At 41.3% G+C, this 23,579-nt stretch overlaps 1 protein-coding gene across 4 annotated transcripts in view; it reads right to left on the reverse strand.

Moving 5' to 3' along the window:
* Nucleotides 1-1,081: 1,081 nt before the first annotated feature.
* ndrg4 (NDRG family member 4) overlaps nt 1,082-23,579 on the reverse strand; it is a 39,824-nt gene continuing 17,326 nt past the window's right edge. Inside the window, exons 3-17 of one of the 4 annotated variants that reach the window (XM_029522050.1) lie at nt 21,343-21,381; nt 13,082-13,187; nt 10,152-10,272; nt 9,852-9,914; nt 9,207-9,267; nt 9,006-9,092; nt 8,872-8,928; nt 8,261-8,364; nt 8,110-8,166; nt 7,265-7,316; nt 5,157-5,204; nt 3,856-3,891; nt 3,650-3,701; nt 3,429-3,467; nt 1,082-1,715 (exon numbers count right to left, since the gene is read on the reverse strand). In XM_029522050.1, coding sequence (XP_029377910.1) covers nt 1,561-1,715; nt 3,429-3,467; nt 3,650-3,701; nt 3,856-3,891; nt 5,157-5,204; nt 7,265-7,316; nt 8,110-8,166; nt 8,261-8,364; nt 8,872-8,928; nt 9,006-9,092; nt 9,207-9,267; nt 9,852-9,914; nt 10,152-10,272; nt 13,082-13,187; nt 21,343-21,381 — 1,077 coding nt within the window. In that variant the 3' untranslated portion in view covers nt 1,082-1,560. Of the gene's footprint in view, nt 1,716-3,428; nt 3,468-3,649; nt 3,702-3,855; nt 3,892-5,156; nt 5,205-7,264; nt 7,317-8,109; nt 8,167-8,260; nt 8,365-8,871; nt 8,929-9,005; nt 9,093-9,206; nt 9,268-9,851; nt 9,915-10,151; nt 10,273-13,081; nt 13,188-14,994; nt 15,016-21,342; nt 21,382-23,579 lie in introns of those variants that run through there. The other 3 variants (XM_029522052.1, XM_029522051.1, XM_029522053.1) reach the window with 3 other exon arrangements.

Raw genomic sequence — 23,579 nt, forward strand, 5'->3', positions numbered from 1 at the left:
GCATACTTATTCCAGCCTATATTCATGAAAGGAATTGGCTCAAAATGTGCGATGGCTCAACACTTGCCTCCAAAGTTGAGTACTAAGGGGAAATACAAACTTCAGTAATCAACAAACTGATTATTAACTTTTATTACCAACTGGCCGGTCTGTGACATTCACCAACACCAAAATAGCCTTCTCTTGATAGACCAAGTGCTTTTTAGGAAACAGTTTGGTTTAATTAATCTGTTCTTGGGTGGGATATGACATAACAAACATAATAAGTGATAAAATTCAAGTTGCTTGGTCAATTCAAGTCAATTCATCTTGCTTGGCTATACTTTGGCCACAGCATCTGCAGATTATCATGGTAAAAGTAATGATGAAGGAAGAAGCTACATACCTGTCAGATTAGCTACGTGGTAGTGTTGTAGCTAGGTTTCTATTCTCTTGTGACTGGTAGCCTTGATTTAGTTTCCTGTTCAGCCTCAGACTGTGTCTCAGATATTTTGCATATAACAATCTGTGAATGAGCCCGTGCACAGACTCAAGCTCTTGCAACCCTAACCCAAACTGTAAAAACTTCTGTGACGATTTTATATGTCCTTCAACAAACAACAAGCTCACCTCTAGCTCGGAAGTGCACCTGGGTCTAGCAGAAATACCACAGTGTTGTTGTTTGGAAGTGCATCTAAAATACGTGTATGCTGATGATACCATTTGTTTTATTTCATTTAAGTTTTTGCAAGTTTACATGTTTGATGTAAGCTCTCACAACATCATGTTCTAGCTATTCTTCAAGACTAAAAATCTTGTAAATTTCTTCTAAGTGCTCCCAGTGCACTGAGCCATGGTCACATGTGTGCTGCTGTCTGTTAAAATTTGGTCCAGCTCACTGATTCCATTTCACTCCTTTCCATTCCATTCCATTCAGTATAATCCTGATGTTTCACTTGTGGAGAGAACTAAGCAGAGAGAGAGATCCTCACACAAAAAAGCGTATTCCTGGTAAAATACTGAAATAACTTCTTTTTTTTTTTTATAGAGGCCACTAACAACTGGCCAACTGGCCACTAACTCTCATATCCTGCACTTTCACCTTCTCATGTCACAGTATCAACAGGAGCTCTTTACGACCATTGCTGTGTGGATTGTTGATAATGAGGGTTACCTTGTAGGTTTTTTTTGTTGGGGTGGTGAGATGTGTTTTTAAAAACAGATGCAGGTAAAGGATGAGTAAACACTAAGTAAACACAAGAGTAACACCGCAAGAACAAATTGATTGGGAAACATGAATTGGACATTTAAAAGGTGTGGCTGGGGTGTTTTAGTGGCAACATGTGTGGATTTTACTTTGAGGGTGGCAAAGATGGCAGGCAGAGAGAGTTATCTTCACCTTCTTTATGAGCCATTAGTGCTATTACTGTTATGTTTACTCTCAATCATGTCTCACACTTTCAGTCCTTCAATTTTGAAATACAATCTTCATCATACTGTATTTTCCATCTCTTTATCATCATCATCACTTTCTATATTGCTTGCCATCCCTCCACCCTCGATCCCTCCTACTGTGGCTCCTCAGCAGGACACTTCCATGGTGTGGGTGACTGTGCCTACTCCCTCAGTGCTGTCGGAGTTGGTACAGGCCCGAGAACGGGACCCTTCCATGGAGCTGGCGCTGGTCAGGGAAGCCGTCCTGGAGCGAGCCAGACGGGTCATGCTAGCGGAGGGCACTGGTAGGAGGAGGAGAGTGAAATAGAACAATAATTCAACATTACATTTTGTAAAGGAACTGTGAGATCACTTAATGTTGGGGAGATGTGGGAAATACATGCTAATGTGGAGAACTAAGCAATATCACTTCGTAGTGCTGATGTGAAACGCTGACAACAGCTTCAAGCTGTTGAGTTAATGTGTCCACACAAAGACACATTGTCAGCACCATGCGAGAGAATTTCAGGGCTCAGATTCTTCATTCTAAAATTGTCAGTTGGTCTGTGGTATATAATGTAAAAATTGTGGAATTAACAATGATGTGCTAATATTAGGCACATTTTTTTGTGCAAATTAACAAATGGCCTTGAGTTGATTTATGGTTAGTTTCTGTTTCCATAGTCAAGAAGGAACCCTGAAACTCTGTGAATTAATCTCAATTCTTGATGTGTTATATTTGAGTCTTACCAAAATTACAATAATTAATAAAAATCAGTAGGATTCATGCAAGAAAACAGTACTTATGATTCATTAATATTAACACAAAAGGAATGATTATTATTATTATTGGTTGGCAAAAACACAACTGATGCAGCAAAGCAAGATATAACCAAAACTGTTACAAGAATTTGCTTTTAAAGCTGCAAAAGTTAGCAAACAGTTACCTGTTTACACCTCCAGCAGAAAACTGAGCAACATTTCCTTAATAACTCGATAAAGACCTAGGCAATATGTGATGTGCCTTGATGTAACTCTGTTATGATTTGGCACTATTGTATATAAATAAATTAGTTTTTAATTGATCTTGATTCAAGCATTCATTTAGAGTTGTATCTTTGGCCCATCCTCCTTTCAGATCTGTTTGGTTAGGTGTGATCAAGGCAAGTAAGTAATATCCCACTTTTCAGGCCTAAATTAGGAACTTAGCTGTGCACTTTTTGATTTCAATCTGCACGATTTGATACTATTTTATTTCTTATTTTATTTGTCAGACTTATTTAATTAGAATGACTTAAGTTCATAAAACAATTTCCACTTGGAACCTCACCACAAAAATGCTGGCTCCAGCTCTAAGAGCATCATTATCAGCCCGACTAATTCCTGCCAATAAATATGTCAAGGCCTGTGCCAATTAACATTCTTTGTATGATCTGCAACAACAGCCACAAGTTCAGGGCCAAGATATACCAGATATAATATATCTATAACAAATGTCTCCTGTCAGTGTTTCACAGTCTGTGCTGTGTTAATTTGATTTAGGCTGAGCAGTTTCTTTATACGTTCTCAGCACTTTTAAGCTCTCAACACAGTTTTTGTATATTATGTTCTGATTTGTTTAGATTTCGTATTCTGCTGATAATTATCCTTCAAATACCGAAATATTCCTTAATGTTGATGGTCATTTTTTATAAACGTGCTCAAAGCCAGCTGAAGGCCATGCAAAGAGCAGTATTGGAGGTGCAATGGGATGGTGAGGGAGGGGGGGCAGTCATTTCTCCATGACAGTTGAAAAACTGTCTGAACAAAGATGAGGTTTAATGCCTTTGAAATTGAAAACAAAACGAAACAAAGCAAAACATAAAAATTTTAAGAACAAAACAGCAAACCAAAAAATTTCATAACAGCTCAAGATAGTGTATTAATAAAATGAAGTTAACATAAATTTCAAAATGCCAATGGTATTGAACGGGGCAGCGGTAAAAGGTCAGAGGTGAACTGGGAGGAGGAAATACCTGGCCCTCCACTCAACCTCCGATCCTTCACATAAGCGACTGAGAAAATAGGGCAAGGAGATAGAGGGCAAGATTAACACAACTCATATCCCTATGCATGGACCACATGACATCACAATATACTCAAATGTATCAGCAATCATCTTGCTGCTGTTTTCTGGGAACTAATTTGAGAAACGCTCACAAAATAATACTTGTTATAGTATTATAGTAATACTTACTGTAGCCCATTCCTTGCAGGAAATACTTGAAGGCTTCAGTCAGCTTGCCAGGCTGCAAATCAAATATTAGAATATTTGGTTTCACTGATTTTGGAACAGAAAATGTAAAACCTGGATTGATAATGAACAGTCTGTCTGGAGTTTTTATTCCCAGTTGTGCTAATGGCAGCATGTTGACTGTGTAACGTTGCTTTATGATGTGTTACCTGTGTGAGCTGGGGGAGTCCACCAGAGTCAGCCATCTGCCACAAGAGAAGAGAGCAGCTATAAACTAAACCCAGTCAGCAGCTACATAGCTTCTCCCTCCACGGGTTTCTGTTCTTCTACCACTGGCAACGCTTTTTCATTTTTACTACTCAAATTCTTCTTAAATTGTGTTGGGGAAACTCTACAGGAGCAAAGTCCATGTGTGCTCATCATTGGTGATTTTTTATGTTCATTATGGCTCACATTTGAATGACTTTTTCTAACATTCACCAGTTGTAAAATAGTTCTATTTTATTACATACATGATGTAGCACATCACTCCTCTCCCCACTACTCTAAACTTACCAATACTGAGATTAATCACCATGCTTTAGAGAGTTCTAATTAATTTTCCTTCAACCAGGGTATGACCTTTCTTATGAATATAGTCATAATTTAATGCAATTTGAATTGTGAACATATTTATTTACCTTTTTACTCCTCTTTTACCTTTTTTTTGGTGTTTAATTTCAGTATAGAGTGTTGAGACTGCCTGGCGTCTCCTCTACTAATTAGATCAGTGGTCTCCAACCCCCAGGCTGGTCTGTGGGTCACTTGGTACTGGGCCGCACAGAAAGAATAAATAACTTATACACTTTATATTTGGTTTTTACGGAGTCCCTAAAGTCCAAAAAAGTGGTATTTTTTTTTATCTTGCGCACAAGTTATTGTCTTGAGGGAACATAATATTAACTTGTGCACACATGATACCACCTTTTGGGACTTTAGGGGCTCCACAGTTTTTGTGGTGTATCTTATTTTGAAGGCATATTTAAATGTTGCCATAGTGACCAGAGAGTGTTAGGAGGCAGAGAGGATGCTACTCATGTTGTTGGCCCATGCTCATGTTTTTACGAGGACACAGCTAATAAAGTTGCATACGAGCACACAGTGGATTCCTGTTTAATATTATATTTAGAAAATCTATTTAATTTGTTGTTTTTATCCGCCACACCTTAAAGGCCGATCTGTGGCGCAAAAAAGGTTGGGGACTGCTGGAAAGTAAACAATCTCTTTTCCTCGGCATGGTGTCACAGTGATTTCAGGTTACTGGGATCATAGTCTCTTTCTTTGGTCAGTGTGACTTTTTTTTAACTTTCATTTTACTTCATGATCCAAATTGACAATGATTACTTTGAAAATCTTTTTTCATGGACTTCACAAATCACTTGTTTTCAGTAATCCACGATTGCTGTATTGGACATCTATGCACTTCTCATTTATGTTGGTATTTCTGTAAATGTGCGGTAGCTGTGGGTACCTTTAGGAAGGTGGTGTTAGTGGGATCCAGTTTGGAGTTGCACTCAACCTTGAATACAAAAACAGCAAGTTGAATTGAATAAGACAAAAAAAAAGAAAAGCATCAGCAACAAAAGACATCATAATCCAAACTTTTATGTGGACACTGTGTCATGTCCTGAAACTCAGTCTTGTGTCAGTGTTGTCTCTGCATTTTCGTGTTTTATTTAATTTCGTGTTGAAATTCCTACTCTCCCTGTGCTTCCCTTTCCCTGCTCTTCCTCTTGTGCCAGTCTGATTGTCTTCATCTGCCCTTATTGTGTTCACCTGTTCCCCATTATCTTGTGTAAACAAAGTCCCTGTGTAGAGCTAAGCTATCTCACAGTTAAGTCCACGGCCTTTGCCTTCTCTAGTTTTCTGCGTTATGTTGCTACTTTGATCTTTTGTGTCAAACCTTGTGTTTGTGTTGATACCTTGTCTAGTTTTCTCCAAGCAGTGTCTTGCACCTTTTGTTTCTAATTCTGTAGTAATTTCCAAGCATGTGTCTTTTGGTGCTACTTATGCTATTCATTTTCTACCAGTTAGTTTCCCCACAAAGAGTGATGTTGAGTTGAACTTTGTAAATAAACATTTATTACTTTTCTACTTTGTCTTGCAAGTCGTGCGTTTGGGTTCAGACTTGTACCATACTGACACACTGTATTTTTCTGCGGGCATATAAGTGACCCAGATACTGCAGTGAGCTGCAGAGATGACTCACTCCAGCAGCTGAGTGCACAGCTTCAGTGAGAACACACGCACACAACAGACAGATGTGAACTTTAACATATAGCAACCCTCTAGTAATGTTCCCGTTATAATGTTGTACATGTTCAAATGATCTGTGAAATAACGACAGGTTTGTGGTTGATTGAGTAGGGAGGGGGGTGGGGTGCAAGTGTGTGGGGGACAAGGGCCGTGTGTGCGTGTGTGTGTGGGTGTGAACAAGCTTGAGGGACAGCTTAATGCACAGTTGTCGTACGGTAATCCCTGCTTTGTTGTTTTGGCCGACAATAACCATTACTGTTCCTGCAATAAATGGTTGACTGATTCATGCTTCATCCATCCTTTCCACATGCCCTGCCAGACGCTACAATATAAACAGTGCTTGACCATCCACATTTGTGCATAAGTGCATTGGAACATGTTTTAACTCTGCTGCATTTTGCCTTTAAACCTTGACATTAAAAATCAAATTTCACATTTAGCAACAGAGGCATGTGTCCAAAGTCTTAAAATACATGAATGTCTGAACGTATGAATGACAGATGACAAAAAGATGGGACATGTACAGTATGTAGAAGCAACCACAGTAGCCTGCCTCATATCGTGGATATGAAGTCTACATGACCTTCATCTGTCACATCCAATACAATCTCTACAAGCTTTATAACAACATCTTCCCCTAACTTCCCTCTCTACCTTTGTTCTGTTTCATCTGTTTGACCGGCCTAAATTAAGTTTTAACATGCAGAAGATTAACTGGTGCAGAAAGGTTCATTTCTGGGCCACTTTAAGATAGAAAAATAGCAGGGAAAGAGTGTGGCCATCTGGCCCTGGGGAGTGTGTGCGCACACAAATACTGGCCATATCTGTCAAGGGCATGCATCACGCACACAGATGGGAGTCCCTGTGGGTAGAAAAAGTGAGAGTGAACCAGGTGAAACCTCTGCTGACTGACGTGGTTCTGTTTTCCTGAATTAGGACACAATAGTCACAATCCGAATGCCAAGAGAGGGAATATACCATTCAGAGCTTCACACAGACTAATACAGGGACCAAAGCACTTTTGAAGGAAGTTGAGTTTGAGTGAACTATGGAGTCAGAACAGTCCCATGATCAATGAACTCTTGCGGGCTTTTCACGAATGCACATGCTTTGTTTTGTTGTTGTATTTTGGACTGACAAATCTAATTCTGAGGCACACTTGTAATATAAATTCACAGAGCATACAAATTTCTGAATGTGCATTTATGAAATCTGTATGTTGAAGTTTGAGACTGATCTGACGTCTCAGGTCAACCTCACCATTGGCTGATATCTTAAGATCGCAGACAGCTAAAGAAACACAAAGAGAGATGATAGACTTACTACTCCTTCCTCAGCAGGAGCATTGTCTCCAACAACCAGCATCACAGGACATCTGCAGGAAAACAGCAGCTCTGTTAAATATTTACCAGTGGATAAAAGATTAAATAACTTTACAAAGTTTATGAAACTTCACCATTTGTATGCCTGGATTATTTTTCTATGTTGAATATATTGGTCAATTTGTTGAAAACAGCCAGAAATGCCTAGTTTCACTTCCCACAGGCCAAGATAATGTTTTCCTTTCTAATTTTGAGGCCAGTATTCATATAACATAGCAAATATATTAAAAACAAAATGATTAGAATATCAGAAGTGCATATCAGAGAGAGAGAGAGAGAGAGAGGTAGGTAGCTGGAGTCAGTTTATGTTCTGACTAATACTTCAATTAAAAGCTTTGGCAGGTAGAGTATTCTTGTATGCTTATCATTGAATCTACAGCTAATAATCTCTATCAAGTCACCCACAATAAAAAAAAATGTTGATTCAAGCTGCAGGTTGCTTTTCCTGTTTTCTCAACACTGCACTGGTCCTAGTCACTGATTATCTGATGACACATAACACTGTTTGTTTCCTGCTATGATGTAACTTATGTTGTGGAAATGTTATTTTGCACTACTTTGTACATTTGCCTTTTTGTTAAACAATCATATATTTACTCTCCAACAAAAGGCGAGAGTTTCATGCTGATGTCACGTAAACATTTTTATTGGGAAAGATGCCAAAATAGTCAACCCTCACTCTGCAACCTTACTTTTGTTTTTGTTTTTGAAAATGATTAACCTCTGAAAGACATAGTCCTGCTGAAATCAGCTGGTTTAAGTTCTGTATCATGTCTGTAAACTCACTTCAGGGTCTTGGCGTTGAGCACAGTCCCACTACGGTTCATTTCCAGGTCCCTGCGACTGCAAAAGTAGAGACATCATAAATGGTGTGCATGTGGGTGAGAGAGAGAAAGCAAGAGAGAGCTGTGAGTGTGTGTGTTTTGCATCTCCCTACCTGTTGTACATGTTCCAGAAAAGATGAAGGTTAAACTGATTAACAGTGTTGTTGATCTGTTGCCGATAGCTCTGCACCAGCTCTGTGTTGTTCATCAGCTCCTCCTGCATGCACAGACACATGCACACAAATGTGAATTAAAAGTTGTAAAGCGAAGACAGATTTACTATGTTTTGATGAGGAGATAGGCAGCACAGCAGCATAGAGGTTAGTACTGTTGCCCCGCAATAAGAAGGTTGTGGGTTCGGTTCCTGGGCCTTTCTATGTACAGTTTGCATATGTGGGTTTCCTCCCACCGTCCATGCATATTTAGGTTAATTGGTGACTCAAAATGTCACCACCAAGTGTGAGTGAATGTTCCTCTCTGTCTCTGTGTGTTGGTCCTGTGATGGACTGGTGACCTGTCCGGGGTGTACCCAGCCCTCGCCCAATGTGAGCTGGGATTGGCTACAGCACCCTCCATGACCCACAAAGAGATAAGCAGTAGAAGATAAATGAATGAATGATGAGAGGATAAACATAAAGCAGTTGTAGTTCCAAATATAGATATAAATAGTGTAAGTTCTGCAAAAAGATTAGTTTGTCCTATAATTCCTGTCTGATGAGCATACCTGGCTGAAAAGATGTGGCAGCACAGTATCTGGCAGATTGCTGGTAAGACCTGACAACTGGGGGAAAAGGTAGGAAAGTTATTATTGTAGGAAAATTGAATATGAAACAGGAGAATACAGGAAAGAGCATGCACCTTGGTGGCAGCCCAGTCAATCCATCCTTTGCCATTGGGGTCAATGTTGAGCAGAACCAAACCTTCTACCAGTTCAGGAGCGATAAGCTGAGAGTAGCAGACACAGAAATACACATTAAATCTCTATGTTTCTAATTCCAACTTGATGCTCATAGTCAGCAACAGTGCAGTTCACAGAAGGATATTTAGGAGTTAACTTACAGCAAACTTGGCCAGGATGTAAGCTCCAGCTCCAACTCCAATCCCAACAATGCTCTTGAATCTAAAAAGAGTGCCAATCAATTAGAGGCTGTGTATTCAGATCTGATGGGTGAACTGCATTGATACAGTGTGTTGAGACTTTCTGTTGTCTCTATGCCATGTTAGAGAGAGTGATTAATTGCAGCAGACATTGAAATTCATGTTTGTGCAGAGTGATGTGCTGTGGCTGGTACTGTTTCAAATTTTAAGAAGTTCTTTCAGTTTTCCTTTATTTCTATAAAACCTGCTTGGGCTAAAAGACCAGTTGAGTCACATCAGCTTTAATGTGTTAAATTTAGTGGGAACCAAGATCAGTTTAACAGTTTTATGTGTCAAATTTTGATTGGCTTTGTGTTATTTTGCATAGGAGTTTTCTGTAATTCAGCTGAACATCAAAACAACAAAACTATCCAAAAGTGATGGAATAAATAACAGAAATGAGCAAATGCAGATTTTGGATGTAACACAGAAGGGAGAGATCTGACAGACAGAAAGAGCACACGATGTCCCTGCAAATGGCTGTTACTGAAGCACTGGATGAACGTGTGAATGTGGAATGTGTGAATGTGAAAGATGTAATCGGAAAGCACAGCGCAGAGCACCAACCCAAAGTGTTGCACCACAGTGGGCAGCATCCCAGCCAGTTGGTCCATGGTGGGGTACTGATACCTACGGAAAGAAAGGGTACAACTCCTTCAGACCTCAAGGTCCTCAATTTTTCATATGTATTCATATTCCATTCAGAATCACAATCAGAAATACTTTATTAATCCCTGGAGGGAAATGCTGCTGACAGTCAATCTTTTAAATAAAAAACCTCATCAGCAGTCTTTATTTAATGTGTGTGTGTGTGTGTGTGTGTGTGTGTGTGTGTGTGTTTGTGCGTGTGTGTGTGCATTCAAGTACCCCTGAGGCAACTGAGAAGCTCCAATCTGCTGTCCCGGGGCATCAACATGGCAAACCACAAAGTGCTTGGTGATCTCCTGCATATCCTCATAATTGAAGAACGTGTTGAAGCACAATTTGTCTTAAAGAGAGACAGAGGGAGCAAAATAAAAAGAGGGAGCATCAGGTACGAGGAGGACGGGGCAGAGTGCAAAGGGAGGGGTAAAGAGAGGACAGGGTGGAGCCGTGAACACAATAAACCTGCACCACACTCAGAGACAGGATTAAAGGTGACCATCTGTGCCAACGAAGATACATCAGAGACACACCAAGCATTTACACTGTTCAGCATTTTTCCTTTTGATCAGATTTTTTGTTTGGGTTAGCAATTGAAATAATTGAAACAGTCATCCGCGAAAGGAATAACGTTTTTTAAATTCTTTAAATAATTGACTAATAACTAAAGTTAAATCACTCTCCTCCATTCTTGCTCTCTTGATTCCCCAAAGATTTCTCTCTGAATTTTAAGCTCCACTTCCTGAACCAATAAATGTCACCACATTAAACGTATCAATTGTCTTTTCCACAGCTGCATGAATACTAGATGTCATTCACTTTATGTCGCATTGCTACTGAAGGACATAGATGAGGAGCCTCTCTGTGCTGAATCATCGGACATCAGCAGCGTCAGCCTGCATCATTCACACCATGACCTACTTCTCCCTTTGCACTTCTCTTTCACTCTATCTTCTCTGCATCTATTATCCTTTGTTCTCATGCTCCCCTTTCCTCTGCAGTCTCAATCTCAGTCAGTCAACCATAGTGATAGATGCCTCCATCTGTTACTATTTTCTACATCTGCAACAGCTCCTATTATTTGACTTCTTTTCTCCTTCTGTCATGCCTTTCTAATCTTTCTCGCCATTTTGTCTTCCATTTTTTAATCTTTTCATTCTTTTCTCTCGTTCTCTTGCTGTGTTTCAAAGGCAGGCACTGACAGATCTTTGTGCCGTCTGCTTATTGCGATTCATTTTATCTCACAGATAAACAAAGGAATAGGTGCCTTTGACTAAAAATGCCATGAGGTAGTGGAGCATGAGAAATATATATTTTCAGCTTTCAACTTGGCCTCATGGTTCTAGCAGGGAGAAATTCAGTATTGCTGCTGATAGAGTGAATGCTCAGCTAAGTGGTCATGTGGACCAGTTCCTATTTTTTATTTGTAGAGTCATGAAATTGAAGCTGCAATTGTCAAATGTTTGCACTACCTTTTTTAAATACAAACATTAGTGGCAGCTTTAACCACTGCTCATTTAGCCTGAATAGAAGTCTTTTTATATTTAATGTGAGAATAGAAAATGCAAGTTAAGGTACTCTTCATTAAAACCAAAGAAATGTTGGTTGCATTCTCCAAAGGTGAGTGTATTTGTCTTGAATTGTTGTGTTTATTTTCATATTTATGTATCTTTATATATTTCTCATTTATATATTCCTATAATATATGCGTACAAATGTATCCCTGGGTCCCTGACAAGAAAAACTTCTAGGACTCCTCACCAGCGCTGTCGAGTATCCAAGTATGTGTTTCACAGTAACACTAGTTAGGTTTTTTGGCCAAAAAACAAAGCAAAACAGTAAAGAGATTACCTATCATATTGTTGTAGATGAGCGAAATATTTTTCTTAAGTCATATGAGAAATGTGGAAAATGAACATAGATTTATGCATCATTACATTCTTCATCTTAACAGCATGTTTTGAAAACAGGAGCAGGGCAGGAACCAAGAGTCAGATAAGTACAGCTACATCAGCAGCCAGCATCGCTGTGGATCTGGTCCATGGCACGTTGTGATCAAAACCCCTGCCATCCTCAGTCCCCCCTCCCAGGGAGGCAGTGTTGCATTGCTGCTGGCTCCGCCCCGCCTTCCTCCGCAGGATGGGGATGTTTTTCTGACCTACATTTCATCTGCGCCATTTACACTTGCTCAGATTTTCTTCTTCCTCTCCTCCTCTCCCCTGTTTTGTCATAATTCATCACACTAAGAGACAAACTCAGTTTGACGTTATGGGTAATAGGCTCATTGACCCTCTTATGGAGAGTTAGCTGAGACCTCTGCCAGCCTCATGCAGCGTGCCTATATAGCTGGAGCCAACAGCTGTTTGCTTGGCTGAGGTGCAGGATTGGGAATATATAGGCTACTGTCTGACTCAGTGTGTTGACTGCAGCTGTAGCGCATGTTGTAGAGATGGTGCACCTGATTAAAGTGACAAATCACCCAAAGGGGCAGTGCTAGCCAATATTGTGAATCAATGGCAGCCCTACAAAGTGTTTTGTCATGTCAAGTGAAAAGTCATAGGCTGTAGGTGAAGTTAACTTGATATGCTAATTTTACACTTTCATATTTACACAATATTATTCACAATGCTGTCAAGATGCAATTAACTATATGTGAAGGGCATAAAAATGAAGATGTTTCCTTTTGCCTGCTTGATACGCTACTTATATTGTTTAACATGACAGCCTTTGCTTAATTGTATAAATTGGAATATCTTGAGTGTAGACTTGGATTTCATGCCAAGAATGACAGAACAGCAGATGATTTTAGTGTTCCATATCTACTATCTCACTAAAATCATACAATTTTAAACAGATGTGACTGCATATTAATATCTATAAAAAAACAAACAAACACGCAACTCTCTGCTCTAGTTCCAAAACTTTGAAAAATCTTATTTTTCGCCCATGTTTCTTGGAATTATTTGTAGGTGACATTGGTGACATAGACCTCCTGTTGTAGATGATGAAATGAGAGAAGTGTTGCTGCATGTGTAAATGCATCATGTGCCCGAGCAGAGCGAAGGCAGGAAGTTCTGATGTGACAGGGATGGCCAATTATCACCTCTGATAAGTGTAGAAACAGACACACACACACATTCTTCATGAATACTTACGGTTCAGTCCCACATCGTGGTAGGTGAGGATGGCAGGCTTGTTCCCTTTGGGAGCCCCGCGGATAACTACGTGCAACATCCCAAAAGGGGTCTCAACATCGTGTTCCTGTTAAACGCACAAACACCTGGTGGTTCACACAAAGTCATGTGTTTTTGTGAGTTTATTTTGCACCTGAACATTCCCAGAGGAAACTGGTGTCAGGAGGAGACACACAATATCTTGATCCATTAATGAACATGGATTTAATAGAATGTAAATTCCTAAATCAAAATTAAGAAACAAAGAATCGTGTAAGGGAGGCATGGTTTGAATTCATTTAATTATGATATAAATGATTTCTGTCACTCTCATGAACGGCTCAAGGGAGGGCTAAGGCGCAGAGAAAAATGTTATCCATCAAGAATGGATTCTGTTATGACAAATGAGAAAATCAGTGTCTGTATTTTCTAGTGTAGATTGGGGTTTTATGAAATGGGAATACAGCACGAAGGAAGATGTTCCCAGGTAAATTACAGTTTGTTTGACTATAGATTGTTAACCACACACTGTGGAGCACTTGTAACAGATCTCTATCTGGCCTTGCTTCCTCTGTCTATGTCTCTTCTACAGCCATTAAAAAGAAAACATACAAACAAACAAACAAAAACAATGATCCATCGCCTTTGTTGGGGGCTTGTAGCTCGCAGGGAATTTCTTCCACTCTTATTGTAGAAAAAACACATTTTTAAATGTGGTTTTTAAAATTTTACATGCAAATATTGTCTGTGATTTGCCATCATCATCATCATCATGTTTGGCTTGAGATGAAAGTTCTCTAACAGATCGCACTGGCTCGCATACGGTTGGCTTGCAGTGAATCCAACCCACTGTTGTTATGACCCACATTTTGTCAGCATTCGCTAGTTAGAGTCAGACAAAATCAAAATGGAGGAATGAGATTTGTATTGCCATTAACTGTGTAATGTAGACAGACAGAACACACACATACACACATATCGGGATTATTATACCTTCAGACAGATAAACTGCAGTTTGATTTAAACTCAGGAGAGATTCAGGATGCACAGGCATGTAATCTTGACTGCCCTCACAGTGCACAAACAAACACTGTGTGTTCACCCAGCTGCCAAAATCCTGCATAATCCCAGCAGCAGCAGACAGTCCTGCAGACAGCAGTTTCTGTGTCAATCCAGGGAGATTATGTCTCTTTTATTTCAGCATCAACATCAGTGTTATCGTCAAACAGCCTTCTAATTTGAGGTAATTACTGCATCAGGGGCCCTCTTCAGAGTGTGTCTTTAGTGACTGGACGGGTAAACATGACGAGTCTTTACCCAAACATACAAGCTCCTGATGACCTTCAGACTCCCAAGTGGGTGAGGAAGGAATTTACAGCATCCCCCGAAACAGTGAAATTTCGTCGTTGAAAATTAGAAATATCTCTGAATTTCCTTAATGTATTTTAAGAAAATATTTTGGCTGTGTCACACAATAATGAACAACACCACCCCTCTCAAAAAAAAAAAAAAAAGCTATTCCACTCAAATAATCTACCTCTACTTTCTGATCTCCTTTCTTCACACAAACACTGTCACCAGTTTAATTAAGGCTGCCAGAATGGATGATACTGCAGAAGGATTAACATCTCTACACGCTCACACACACACACACACATCCGCAGAGAGCAGTGCATTGATGCTCTGCACAGCATCTGTGCAGCATTAGTGAGCTGAACTGTGTCAGTGGGCCAAAATCAAAGAGGGATCCATTTGATGCATTCTCAACACAGAACATGCCAGCACTTATCAAGTCATTTATTCTGGCATCATTCACATGGGCCCAAACACAATGACTCAGACACACAATATGAACAGATCTCTCAGAAACACTGCAGAGTACGTTACCCACTCACCCCATCCCAGCACTCAGGCATGGCGCCACAGAAACAGTTTTCTCAGCAATCAAGAGAAGGACAAAGATGAGGGTGCAGACAGGAAGGCGAGCTCTCATATATTATGGGAATAGATCCTGGTGAGCACTTGCTGTCAGATGCAGAGTTGGATTCCAGATGATGCTGGCTGCCGCAGTGTCTTTGTATGCTCAACACAACTCCCACCCAGACTGTCAGGCTCAGAGCTGCGGCCCTCCTCCCTTCCTCTTCCACTTCATAGTCACCAGAGATAGGGGTGGGGCATGCTCCAGACGACTGGTTCACAGCCACACCTCCCCTTCAGGATTGGTCAGATGGCACATCAGTCTTGAGTCTGTAATCACACTTGCTCTCTTTCTGTCTCTCGCTCTCTCTCACTGCCTCTCTCATCACAGCCACTGCTCTGTACTCATTCTGGCTGTCATCAATGTAGTTGTTATCGGCTTTCGGCAAAAACAAAACTGTTGCTATTTATAAATTTGTCTAAATGAGGTTAAATCTTACCATTGTTTGATGTCAGCTCAAAAGAGATTTTTGTGTGAATCAACAAAAATTCAAAATGTAACCTTGTCTTCATAATATCACATCCTCACATTTTACATTGTGTGTCTACATACTGCACAGACACCAGCTGCCAGACTTTGAAACTCAACCAAGAGGCATGGGGTTACACTGACAGATACATTTTCCAGTATAACCAATATGTAAAGTGTGACCTAGTAGCACTGCCATGCACCTGATTGCTGTAGCCTTAGATACAGCAATTACCAAGATTTCTTCATCAATAGTGTTGCCCTCAATTAGCATCAGGATAATTCACCATTGATAAGCCACCTTAGAAATCGCTTAGGAAATTTCTCTAATTTAATAATAAATCTTCACAAAGGAATATTTATGGAAGCTTGTGAAGTGGACGTGCATATTAACATTACTGAAATGGTGTCTCAGTGACAATCATGCTGACTACAGTGCACACGCACTATGAATAACTCACACACAGCCTCCCCCTCCTTGCTTTCTTTGTTATGCAGCAGCCCAACCCTTTGTCCTGCCTCTAACCCTATCTCTCCCCCTTTTCTTTCCCTCTATCCCCTCTTTTCTCTGTCCATCCTCCCGGCCTTCCTGTGCAGAAACTCAGTGTACTGCTGGCTCAGCTTGAAGCAACATGCTTTGCTTTCCAACTCTCTCTCTTTGTCATTTCGGCCTTTTTTCCTTCATTCACTCTGCCTGGGTTAAACTTACATCTCATTTGACACAGAGTGATAAACAGAGGGGAAATTTGAACTGATATCATGACAGGTTTTAATTTGTCTATTCTTACCTTGAAGCCTAGTGTATGTTTCGTAGCCTATTCCTCAGTTCAGATGCCGTCTTTAACTGTTAGCAAGTGCTGTCAAAACTATGAGGCCTAGACCAGATCTCATGGCCACTGCACAAACTCTTGAGGCTTTGAGACCACCAGGAGATCAGGAAACCATCAGGAGACCAAGAGGATAGGTTCTGGGACACCATGCACCAGAACTTCAGGGAGAATTGAGGCCCTCCATCTGAGACCACATCCATAGGAATGCCGTGGAGGTGGAAGACATGGTTGAGGAGCAACTGCACAATCTCTTTTGCTGAAGGGAGCTTAGACAGGGGCACGAAGTGAGCCATCTTAGAGAAGTGGTCCACGATGGTCAGGATGACTGTTCTCTTCTGATGGTGGAAGACTTGTGACGAAGTCCACGGATACGTGGGACCAGGGACAATGCAGCATAGGGTGATGCTGTAAAAGACCGGATGGAACTTGGTGAGAAGACTTGTTCTGGTTGCAGGTTGGGTAGGCACTGATGTACTCCCAGGTGTCATCCTCTCATGTGGGCCACCAGAAACATTGCTGGACCACATCCTTTGCTCTCTTTATCCCTGGGTGGCAGGACAGCTTCGAAGCATGGGCCCACTGGAGTAAATCTGGCCTCAGGATTACAGGCACATACAGATGATCTGTAGAGCATGCACTAGGACCCGGCTGACCCTCTGTGGAAGCTTTTACCCTCTCTTCTATCTCCCAGGTCAGAGATGACACAACACATGGAGATGGGAGGATGGTATCTGACGCGCTGATAACTTCACCCTCCTTCTGGAACTGATGGGAAAGGACATCAGGTTTGACATTGTAGGAGCCAGGTCTGTTGGACAGGGTGAAGCTGAACCTGGCAAAGAAGAGGACCCACTGTGCCGTTAGAGTTGAGTCTTTTAGCAGTTTGGATGTACTCCAGGTTCTTGTGGTCGGTCCATCAGGTTCCTTGGTTCCCTCCAGCCAGTGCTGCAACTCCTCCAGAGCTTCACAGCCAGAAGTTCCCCGTTGCAAATATCATAATTTCTCTTGGCTGGTAAGAGGCACTGAGAGAAAAAGGCGCATGGATGTAGTTCTGGTCACTGGCTGCTCGCTGGGACAGGACAGCCCAAACTCCAACATCAGATGCATCCACTTCCACAACAACGCTCTGAGTCGGGGACTTGGAGAATGGGTGCAGAGCTGAAGCGATCCCTCGGGATCTGAAAGGCAGCACTGGCAGACTGGGAGTGTTGGAGGACGTCAGGGCAGTGAGAGGAGCAGCAATTGAGCTATAGTTCCGGATGAAGCGTCTATAAAAGTTGTTAAAGCCCAGAAAATGCTGCAACTGTTTACAGGTTTCTGGTATAGGCCAAGACATCACTGCCCTGACCTTAGCAGGATCCATTTCAAGGTGACCCTGGGCCATGATATAACTCAGGAAGGATACAGACTGGACATGGAAATTCTCCAAGAGACGCTATAGGACAGTCTGAGCATGGTGGATGTGATCCTTTAGGGAAGTGGAGAAGATGAGGATATTGTCTAGACAGACAAAGGCATTCTTGTTAATCATGTCTCGAAGGATATCATGGAGCAAGTCCTGGAAAACTGCTGGGGCATTGGTGAGGCCAAATGGCATCACCATATACTCACAATATCCGGTAGGAGTTTGGAAGGCAGTGTTCCAGTCAGGGTCAGTCAGTTCTCTGTTAGTGTCAGTTAGTGTCTGTTTTAGACTCAGTTTGATTTTGGTTGTCACTTCCTGTTTTATTTTGAAGTCCTTGTCTCTTCCCTCATCCTGTGAAGTTCCCACCTGTCCATTGCCTTCACTGCCCTAATGTGCTTTACCTGTGTCTTGTTGTTGATTCCCTCTTGTGCCTGCACAACCAATCTGCTCCCTGCCTGCCCCTGTCTCCAGACCTGCTCCTTGTTGTCTCGTTTAGTTCAGTTTATATTTAAGTCTTGGTTTCTGTCTAGTCCTGGTCTGATCCTCTGTTTTGTTTTGTCCTGTTTTCTGGAGTCTGTAATCTTTGTATTCTGGAGAGCCCTGCTAGGCTTTCGTATTTTTCTAGTGTATTGAGTTCTGTTAGTTTGTATATTTATGTCTGTTCCAAGTCTTCAGTTTTCATTAAAACATTCACCACCAGCTTCCGCCTGCTCCTGCATTTGGGTCCTCACCCCTGCAAACACAACTGTGACACTTCCACATGTCCCATCCCTGATGCAGACAAGGTGGTAGGTATTACGGAGGTCAAGTTTGGTGAAAATAGTGGCACCTTGAAGCAACTCAAAAGCAGAGGAGATGCGGGGGGGAGGATACTGCCACGGGACGCACCAGTACCTCCTCGTTAACTGGTGAGCTCTGCCCTTTGACCGGGCAGCAGAAGACGAAATGTCCGGCGTGACCACAGTACATGCAAAGGTTCCCCATCCGACACCACTCTCGCTCCTCCAGTGGTGTCGGACCCTTCGACCCCTATGTAGTTCGACCCAACTACATAGGTTCCGGCTCAACAGGAGCAGGCATAGCAGACAAGGAGAGCATTCTCCTTGTCTGCTATGCCTGCTCCTGTTGCAGGTAGGGAACTTCGGTGATGAGCTGAGTTCATATGGGCTGCGTTCTGCCTCCTCTCTCTTCTCCTGGCATAGATATGGAGGTCCAACCGGGTGCTGAGCTCAATGTCTGTCAAATGTGCAGGGTTGAGCGTAGGAAACAAGCTTGTCCTTAATGTAGTCAGGCAGACCATGCAGAAAAGTGTCGCAGAGTGCGCCACTCTGAAGAAAATATTGCTGTTAAACATGCTGCCTTTTAAATTTAAATAAAGGAACGTGCTGTTTCCAATGTCAGTCTCAGTCTTCCCAGGCATTCGGTAAAAGCCAACTCTTTGCTTTCAACAAGGACAGGTGTGATATTACAAATCCTAAAATCGTAGATGGGGCCGGTTGAATCTGTCTGTCCTCCATTGTTGTAGTTTACTCCTTGTTTTGGTGCTTACTGCGTATGCATATCTTCTGGAACTGGCTGTGTGGTGACGTCAGGAGGACCCGTGGACAAAGTTGAGACAGACAGCCTGAGGATTTTTTTTTTTTTTTAATCCATTTTGGGACATTTTAAATCGATTCTGAGTCGTAGTAAATGAGAATCGCGATTCTTATATGAATGGATTTTTTTGGCACACCCCTAATAAGCATGCTCTCAATCCTCTCAAACCAGTTCTGTGATGAGATGGTTCTGCTGGATCCATGTCTGGCCAGATTGTACTGTAATGGTGTGGTATGCACCCAGATGCAGTAGATAGAGATGCAGGATTGGTTGAGAAGTCTCAGATTTATTCAGAATATAGCAGGCAGGCAAAGGCAGAAGTTGTGGTCAGGGACAGAAGTCTGGGATGATTTAGTGGGAGGTAGAGAAAACAGGTGAGTCAAGAACAGACAGGGTTGGTACTGGGAAATCAGGAAGAAAAACGCTGGAAAGTTTCGCTTAGCAAACAAAAATCTGTCCAGGAGTGAGTGTGGAGCTGGTGAATATATGCTGGGGTTGATTGCAGGGGATGAGCTACAGGTGTGTGATCAGGTGAGTGACGACAGGTGAGAGGAGGTGTGGCTTGGCAGGCAGAGTGAGGCAGGAGCAGGTGAATGGAAAAATATTGAACCTGGGATGAGAGACAGGTGCAGATTGTAACAAAGAGTGCCCAGACCAAAGACTTTTCTGCACCTAAAGAACTCTCCACTTGAAGAAGAACATTCTCTGATCTGATGAAACATTTAAATCTTCCATCTCAGTTGTAAGAGTTATGTTTGCACAATAACAAGCACTGCCTACCAACTGCACAAATAACATTCCTATGGTGACACATGAGGTCGGCACCATCAAGGTGAGGGAGTGTTTCACTGAGGTGAAGGTAGTTCAATCAGTACGGACCATGACCAACACAAGAGCTACATAAGGACAACGCTTTGAGTGGCCCAGCAAGAGCCCTGACTTGAACCAACAGACCCACAGACCTGCAGTGATGGTCGCCTCCAACCGAACAGAGCCAGAGATGGCCCTGAAGAGAAGAACGACAGGAAAAGTTTGGGTTGCATCGCACCCAAGATGCTGTGCCAGACTCTTAGTAAGGGCTGTTCAGTCTACAGTGATGATGGAAAAAATGTTTTAAATGATTTTAGCATGGGGCCACAACTGAGCAAAATGTAGAAAAAGTAAAGGGCCTGAAGCAACCTCTGTAGATTTTTCACTCAAAGAACCTGCATTCCAGAGGTAAGGCCATCAAGCCCATTTCTTCACCTTACATGTTCAGTTCTGCAGAATCTGTAAGACAAGCCTCACATGAAGCAACATACCCAGCTCCTTTGGTAGCTTGAAGCCAGCCAGGATGTCAAATTTATACAAGCCAAACAACAATCTATTGTCTCCTGGAGGCAAGTTTGACACCATTCATGTCCGACAGTAATAACTGCCCATTCATTGAGCTGAGAGTCATGTAAGGTCTTTGCTTTGCGTGATTGGCACAATAGTATGTCAGGTTGTCCCTCAGGGTCTGGGCCAAGAACTGGAAGCCATACAGAGTAAGGTAAAACCTGATTTTCCTATGCTGTATAGCAGATCAGATGGCTAGCTGCTTATCAAACTTAACTGTGAGCTTATTATTAAGAAGATGAAAAGTTTTACATGTTGATGTTGTTCACTGGCTGATAAGGATATCAGTCATTCCTTGGCCTAGATGTTCAAACAAACAATTACACAAAATCACAACAGAATTATTTCAATGGATTTTTTTTCATTGCATCTTTAAATATTTCAGATCTTTTGTCGCGTTATTTCAGTATCACAGAGGTAAAACTGCCTTTCGAAAGCACTTTCTGTATTATCATCTTTCTTATATTTAAAAGATGGCAAACAGAAAGGAGACATCGTGAACACAAAAGAGACATGATGGTAAGAAAAGGTAAGACAGAGAGGAGGCTCAATCTCCACCTGACGAAAACACCAGCACTCACACACATACCTTCCAGTCTCCTTCCGGCATCAGCTGTTCACAGCTTTCCTGCACAAAGAGACAAGTAAAGACAGATGACAAGGAAATAAATTAAAATAGGCAGGAGGGAAGTTATCTTGGACATTTTCCTCTGTTGGAGCTGAAAGACATTAGACTCACACAAAAGCAGCATTACAGAGTAAGTCAAAACCATAGACACAGAAAACCACCCAGAAGCACCTTAGCAGTATATCAAGTTTAACTTTTACACAAGATGTGTGTTTATTTAATACATTTTTTTGCTCCAATTTAAGAAAAAAAAAATCATGAAAATCAACGATCAAACATTCTGTTTTCTTATTTAAAGAGGGACACCAGCAAGCCAGTAAGGTAATTAATAACATGGGAGACTTACGAGAGGAAAGTGATCTTTAAATTAGTGGTGTGCCTTTTAAAAGCATTTTGAAATTTCCAAATATTTAAATTCCTACATCAGTACAGCAACTGCTATTGCAGTTGCCATATTATTATATTAGTTTGCTAAGGTGTATGTGGGGAACAGTGAACACATCAGTAATAAAAAAGAGAAGAAGGATGGTGATGTAATACAGGATGAGGGAAAGAGTGTAGCTTCCAGATCCACCCCAAAGCAAATCACCTCTACAGTCATTTTACCTGACGTCTCTGAAGAAACATCTGGGCATGAAAAAAACATTTTTGTCATGAGATCAAAGTAACAAGGGGGAGCCACAACCCCTGCAGGCAGTTCTGACTCCTCCAATAACAAAACAGATTTAAATAATTACACACACTGAAGGATGAAGAGCTGGCTTCAGCAGTTCTGACAGCTGTGTCAGCGCCAGTGAAACATTGTCATATTTCAACACTGAATTTGATTCAGAAATATCATTTCAGAAAATTTCTTCAAAAATGTATTACAAAATCTTGAAATGTTATTTTGAAGTTGTGAAGAAAACACAGACCTGTGACAAACTAGAGGAAAACAAGTGGAGGGAAGAGATGACAGTGCTCCCTTTCAAAAGGTGGGAGAGGTCACTGAGTGGTATGAAAATGATAAAAAACCATGTTGGACACCTCCACGAGATTTTGGTCTATCTACCAAAACACCAGGAAGGAAAAACTTTTGGATGGATGAAATTCATCAATGCCTTTTAGAATTGAAGCTCTTCTAGTCACTTAAAAATTGTTTATCCTTTAATTCGTCACCATCTGTATATTTCAGAGCCTCAGTGTCTTACAGAAGAGGTGCTCACTTTTTGAGGAATATGGTCTTGACTCTCCATTTAAGAAGAACTAAGCTTAAATAAAACAGGTTTCTGATCCACAATTAGATGCTGATGACTGGAATATAAAGTTTACTTATGACCATTCACTGATTCTAGCCTGTGTTATTTTATAACAGGAACAATTGGACAAAAAAAGAAATAAATTATAAGAATAAGAAGAACACACATGCACGTGCATGTTGAAAAGAGATTTCTGAAAGAAAAACTGACAGGATTTATATAGATATGATACAGATAGATATTCTACATATACAAAGTCCAAAGGATTAGTGGTGTAAGAGGGAAAAGAGGGCTGTTTAGTTATTAACAGTGATCGGACAAAAGGACAATACAATGAGTTAAATTAGTATGACACATCTACAGAGAGGGAAAGACACACTGAAACCTGAAGCTGCCCTGCAGAGGTACATGACAACTCTGAATCATATTGAGCCATTAATTCTGTGAATATGCCACTGTATGATCACACAGCTGGAGTAGTTTAACAGGAAGACGATAACATCTGATCTGTCATCTGAATTGAAAGGGCAGTTTCGGTCCCAGTAGTTTCATGCAAGGAAAAACATTAGTGATGTCAGTGTGATGTTCGGACCAGCAGGTGGTGTTCTTCTACAACTGCCACCCCTTTCGCCCATCATACTGAATGTAGAGGATGTGCACAAGCTCAACTCATTGAGCGAGTTGCAGTATACTTAAACATTTGAGTATGTGCTCTCTGGTGCTGCTGTTTTCTGCCATGATGTGTTTGCTGAGTGTTCGGTTTCTGAGTCTCAGTGTCCGGAGGCTGCTTTCACAAATGTAGATTCTGGCCTAGATTTTACACTTTTCAGCTCTATACGTCTTGAAAAGTAGAATTTCTGCAGCACTAAACTAAATGTATCAGGTCCAGGAGGATCAGAGGACTGACTTTAATAAGTCTGAGCCAAGAGATCTTCTTGACAGTACCATGTGCTGTGATGC

Source organism: Echeneis naucrates, chromosome 16, assembly GCF_900963305.1.
Source record: "Echeneis naucrates chromosome 16, fEcheNa1.1, whole genome shotgun sequence".
NCBI lineage: Eukaryota > Metazoa > Chordata > Actinopteri > Carangiformes > Echeneidae > Echeneis > Echeneis naucrates.